Source organism: Lactuca sativa, chromosome 6 (assembly GCF_002870075.4).
Source record: "Lactuca sativa cultivar Salinas chromosome 6, Lsat_Salinas_v11, whole genome shotgun sequence".
Lineage (NCBI taxonomy): Eukaryota > Viridiplantae > Streptophyta > Magnoliopsida > Asterales > Asteraceae > Lactuca > Lactuca sativa.
The window spans coordinates 178,273,546-178,279,684 of record NC_056628.2 but is presented as its reverse complement, the minus strand read 5'-3'; the positions used below and the strand labels follow the sequence as shown (position 1 = coordinate 178,279,684).

The following is a 6,139-nucleotide window of genomic DNA, read 5'->3' as shown; positions in this document are numbered from 1 at the left end:
GCTGTGCGTACTCGTGACGGGTCCTGTCCTTGGATGGTGAGTACGCCATGCATACGAGTTAAGTACAATGGGCGTACTTATCCTGAAGTTGACTTGTTGACAAAGTTTGAACTTGGGTCAAACTTGAGGGTTTTGGGTTATTAATTAAGATTTCATCTGGTTATGGTGTTAGTGGATTCGCGGGTACAAGCAGTGTTGGAAATGGATCGTATCGTAGTGTTTTAGAGTTCTTCAATTCAGGCGACTCTTCTCTTGGTGCTCATGAGTCGAAGGCACCAATGCTGACTCACTAAATTGTGTATGTAAGATGCCTAGTTGTTTTTGTGACTCTTGTATGTTTGTATGAGCATGTGTGGTAGAATAGTTGTATATGTGATGACCAACTGGGTCTAGTTGTTATTATTGTGTTTTGCTGTTTATGCGTAATTGAGAGTGCTGATGGTCTCCAGGGTTGATGATAACCCATCGGACGTGTTGTTAGTCTACTAAGACTGCTGATAGTCTTCAGGGTTGCTGATAACTCACCGGACATGCTGTTAGCCCATTGAGAGTGTTGATAGTCTCCAGGGTTGCTGATAACCCACCTGACGTGCTATTAGCCCACTGAGACTGCTGATAGTCTCCAAGGTATATGATAACCCACCGGGCGTGCTGTTAACCCACTGGACTGCTGATAGTCCCCATGGTTGCTGATAAACCATAGCTGTTTAATTGTGTTGTGTTATGTGTGGTATTGTGGGGATCTCGGTAATCTTTGTGCTTACGATCTGTGATTTGCATGTTTCAGGTTTTCTTATATTAAAAGAGGGGCATTGCTCGATTGCATCGCATCGATGGGGGGCATGTGTACTTGATAACTTTTAATAATAATCTGATAAATGCTTTAAGATCTTGCAGTTGTGATTTCAATAAATACTTAATGTTTTAATCGAAATTTTGGGTTGAATTTTGGGGCTTTATATCTAAATGTCATAACTTTACTATGTATGACCCGTTTGATTTCTTCTGAGAAGCTCCACAACATTTGGCATAAGGAAACAAAATGTATCAAACATGAAAGATATAAACGAGTGTTGATTTTAAGTGCATATTTTTTTCATGTTTTGTCACTTTATATATGAAAATATTAAGCATGTGGTGTCCGTAAACACTAAAAAATGTTTTATGTCTAACAGTAATATCAAAATGTACTTTAATGTCTCGCATGATATTTACTAAAAAAAATGCATTCGTCAATGCATGGGCTTTAAAAAAGACAATGTATTTGTTTCATTTGCATAAAAGAAAGTCACTTCTAGAGTTTGAAAACTAATTAGAATAGTTTATGTCCTTTTACATATAATTGGAATAGTTTGCTTGAGTAAAGATATTCTATATTTGTGTATGAATTTTTAAACGAATAGTTTTATGTATAAGTTATAAGAATTCGGCAAAAGTCCGAAAAAGTGGATCACCACTAAAAAGGTAAAAACTATCCGAATGTTGGTACTTTTCGAGTATAAAAGTAAATTCATTTAATTTGAGATAAGAGTGCACACACACAAAAAAAAAAAGAAGTAGAAGAAGTTGATAAACAATGTTTTTAAGTTTTTAAGATAAGTAGATAACTGTCTTGATTTATATCTAGAATAATTTATACACTTGATGAATTTTTGGAATATACATAATACCTACTATAATTTTGAGGATATAATATTAAACATATAATCATATAGTTTTTTTTTTGTTTTTGTTTTTTTTTTATTTTTTAGTATAGAATATAGATCATTAACTTAATGAAAAAAGGGAAATACAAAAGAACCCTTATGCTTAGGTAATTACACTTTTAGTCATTTTCTTTTCACAATCATCTATAAGAATCAAATTTACACAATTATATAACTAGAAACATATCCGTAGTTTATGAATAGAAGAGGGACCATTCTTGAAAATTCACTCTAGAAAGATTTGTTACACAATATGGTCAGTTTTTTCCGTTTAATCTTTGTAACAAATGGCAGGTAGTCAACGCCACGTGTCATATAACTATTGGTCCACTGCATTTATACGCGGTACACTGCGCGTTTACGCTTCCCAAAGTTTCATTCCCCCACCAAGCATTTATTATACAAAAAAAAAATTCAAAATAAATTTTTTTAAATCATCATCAAGAATCTTTCTTCCTACTTCTCACAAAATTAGCGATAGATATAGAAGAAAATAAAGCAGATTCTTGGTCAATTGGGTCGCAATCATAAAAAATATAATTCAATAATCAAACTATTTTTTGTTGAAACGAAAAGCCGTAGATAGAATCTGCTATCTTTTTTCTATATATACGACTTGCTCTGCGATATAATTGATCACGAAATTGGTTAAATCTGTTTTGGGGGTTTTCATTTTTTGAAGTTTTGTAATCGTTCAAACAAAAAGGTTCAATTCGCTGTTGGACAATCAATCCGATTTTGGATAATCTCATCTGGGGTTAGTTTCTTTGATCCATTTTCTTAATTATTCTATCTGGGTTTCCAATTTCTTTGGGTTTTAAGATCTTTATGCGAATTGCGTTTCCTTTGAAGGTTTTCATAAATGCTCTGTTTACATGTATACCACTTCTCTTCGTTTCGAAATTTTGATTCTAGAGATTAAACCTGTCACTCTTTGTAATTGAATTTGATACTGATATAGGTTATAATGCAGGATCGATATTATCGCTAATAGTTAGAAAGTTTATGTTGCTTTTGGAGTTAAAATCTTGGTCTATTTGATCTCAAAAGTCAAATTTTGTATGTGTTTGTGCTTCAATTAGTTTCGAAACACAACTCCATCTAAAAGATTTACGAGTTTTAGGAGTGAAATCTTGAGGTTTATCCCTCTAATTAAGTTAGGTTTCTTTGGTCTTCTAATTCAATCGGGGAAATATGTAACTCTGTTTACTAGAATTTTCCATTAATGTGGGAATCTTTAACAGTTTCTTGACTTATGATATGATTATGTTACTGTAATTGTTGATCAAGACAACATCGATAGTCTAATTCACTTCATTTTTTCAGCCAATAATCTCGAAAGAAAGAAGAAACATTACTCTCGATTGCATTCCGACATTCTGATTCATCCAAATGGCCGTGAAAGTGAAGATCAATGGATTCATCGAGGGCACACAATCCGAAGAGCTGATGAAACTACTTTTGTCACTCGCTTCAAATTGGGGAGATGTTTTCGATACAGACAATTTGAAAGTCAAACATCTAAGTGGCGCCATGACTAATGTGGTTTATCGAATCACATGGCCACAAAACACCGCCGGAAATGATGATCGGACAGTTTTGGTTCGGATCTACGGTGAAGGATCCGACATTTTCTTTGATCGGGAAGAAGAAATCCGAACTTTTGAATCGATCTCGACCCATGGGTATGGCCCACGTCTTCTTGGCCTGTTTCCAGAAGGTCGAGTAGAGGAATTCATCCATGCTAAGGTATAAACAAAGTTCTAGGGCTATCTTTTAGGGCATTTTCGTCTTTTCACATTGATAAAACCCAAGTTCTTCTTCATGGTTTCAGACGCTATCAGCTTCTGATCTTCGTGATCCCGAGATTTCAAATCTTATTGCAGTCAAAATGAAGGAATTTCATCAACTGGATATTTCTGGATCCAAGGTTCCTCTTCTATGGCCAAGAATGCGGTATTTTTCTTTCTTTCTTGCTAAAATAAATTATAAAGTTACAATCGTTTTGTAATTTATTTTGGGATCTTTTTCTTTTTAGAAAGTGGTTGATCAAGGCTAAGAGCATGTGTTCTCAAGAAGAAGCTAAAGAGTTTCAACTTGATACACTTGAACATGAAATTGACACATTAGAAAAGGAATTGTCAAAAAGTCATCAACATGTTGCTTTTTGTCACAACGATTTGCAATATGGGAATGTTATGATCAATGAAGAGACAAAATCCATCACCCTGATTGTGAGTTCATTTATGTTCTGTTTTGGTTCTTGATTGATGGGTAAAAATGTCTTTTTGTGTTGGATAAGATATTGAAATGAATTTAATTTTCAACAGGATTATGAGTATGCAAGCTACAACCCTGTAGCTTATGATCTTGCGAATCATTTCTGTGAATGGGCTGCAAATTATCACACTGATACACCTCATGTTTTGGATTATAACATGTACCCTGGTAAAGTTTTCTAATCTTTTTTTTTTTTTTTTTAAATGCAAAATGTCAAAACTAAAAGTTGCTATTTGTTTCAAGATGAATGGATTTGGGTCCAAAAGTCTTGTTTGTTTTATTAACTATTTGGGATAATTTCACCAACAACCAACCACTTTCTTTAATTCATGTATACCTATATTTACGTGAAAATTAGTATTTGATGAATACTTCCAAGGGTTTTTTCGTAATTTTCCACCACCGTCGGACAGCCGCTATCAAATTTTAATTGTTTCCAGTGGAAAATTTGCTGGATCTTCTTGTGGGGCCCATTGAGTAGCTATGTCGATAGGTTTTGTATGAAAATGATCTTCCTTGTGCATTATTACAATATACATATACAATAAGAATTATAATTATATATATAAAATCATTGATTCATTACTAATTACTAAATTATGTGCTCATGTATCTTTTTAAACAAAAAAATGCAGATTTTGAGGAGCGAAGAAGATTTTTGCAGTCGTATCTCAGTTCCACAGGTTAGCGGAAGTTTTTATGAATTATTCATGGATTCTTTTTAAGATCAAAATAATTTAGTATCTACAATATTTGATTTGGTCAAAGTTGCATAAGTCAAAGGTCAATTAGCTTTAGATCGAAGCATTTGGGAGTCGTTATTTTATATACGAATTTATTGTTCATGTCGTTAAACTTTGAAACAATCTTTGCATGATATTTTGAAGTCAAACATCCTTATCTACAAGTAAACACAAAAGTCTACTTCTTGGAATTGACAGAAATTGATATTTAATTGATTGATCTGTTTTTGTAGCATTCTATTTTTATTTTTACTATTACAACACTCTACTTTGAAAGTATAGTACTATAAATTGGTTATTATATTAATAACGAATAAATTAAAATTATTCCCTATTTAGTAACATAAATAATTGCTAATTCTTGAATTAAAATAACAAATATTTAATCTTGTTCATCGGTGCTTCCAGGAAATCTACCGAGTGATGCTGAAGTAGATGAGCTTATTGCTGATGTGGAAAAATACACTCTTCCAAATCATATTTTCTGGGGATTATGGGGAATAATATCAGTATGCATCACTTCGACTTTTTTTTTTCTATTTAATTTTTTGTATATTTTTATTCGTTTCTGTTTGAAGATTTGCTCTAATTTTCATTTTCTTTTTGAGCAGGCTCATGTGACTAAGATTGATTTTGATTACAAAGAGTATGCGAGGCAGAGGTTTAGACAGTATTGGTTGAGGAAGCCCGAACTTCTGAAGGGCAAAATGGTAATTTCGCATGAGGATTCCAAGAATGAGAAAGAAAATGGTGCGGGTAGCCTTGTTACATGAAGTGTTGTTGGTGAAAGTAGTTATAAAAGTTGTATGTAGAAGATGAATAATATAGAATACATCTGGCATAAAGTCAACGCTGTCTAGAATATATATGAAAAGAATGTGTCTCAATTCTCATTGTATACATTTTGTAGTGAAGTCATTGTGCAAGGGGAAAAAAGAATTGTTTTTCATCACTTCTTTGTCTTCTTTACTTGATGTATGGATTTATAACTCAAGAAGAATTTGTCTCGTTGTTTTGCAATATTTCTTTTTGTATGATAGTGGTTTTTGCATTCTTGTAAAAGCCTAAACATCATGTATACTGTGATTTACATGAATATCATGTGTGTGTGGGACCAGTTAGTGGGGCATAAAAATGAGTATCTTCATTTTGTATGGTAATGATCAATGCTTTACTTTTGGAACAATCGTTATTTTCAAAGCATTTTTTATGATAATGACTACTGCTCATTATTATAAACATGTTCAATGGTTTAGGAAGAAAGAATATGATAAATGATTAAAATTGCAAATCAATCATGTGCCAAAAATAACCAGAGAGCCTACAAGAGTTATCGATAACTTATGTCGATAGATTAAAAGATTTTGAATTTGTTTAGAAAAGAAACATGAAATAAGATTCATTGTTTTC

General features: G+C 32.8%; 1 protein-coding gene across 1 annotated transcript; it reads left to right on the top strand.

Moving 5' to 3' along the window:
- Positions 1–2,171: 2,171 nt before the first annotated feature.
- On the top strand, positions 2,172–5,751 carry LOC111891407 (probable choline kinase 1). The gene is made up of 8 exons (XM_023887459.3): positions 2,172–2,463; positions 3,033–3,455; positions 3,541–3,662; positions 3,745–3,940; positions 4,037–4,154; positions 4,622–4,669; positions 5,138–5,238; positions 5,341–5,751. The coding sequence occupies exons 2-8, from the start codon at positions 3,099–3,101 to the stop codon at positions 5,500–5,502; spliced, it is 1,104 nt and encodes a 367-aa protein (XP_023743227.1). The 5' UTR covers positions 2,172–2,463; positions 3,033–3,098; the 3' UTR covers positions 5,503–5,751.
- The last annotated feature ends 388 nt before the right edge of the window (positions 5,752–6,139 follow it).

Coding starts and splice junctions, on each gene's coding strand:
- LOC111891407 (XM_023887459.3), top strand. CDS start 3,099: ATGGCCGTGAAAGTGAAGATCAATGGATTCATCGAGGGCACACAATCC. Junction 3,663..3,744: donor CTTCTATGGCCAAGAATGCG/GTATTTTTCTTT, acceptor TTTTCTTTTTAG/AAAGTGGTTGATCAAGGCTA. Junction 5,239..5,340: donor GATTATGGGGAATAATATCA/GTATGCATCACT, acceptor CTTTTTGAGCAG/GCTCATGTGACTAAGATTGA.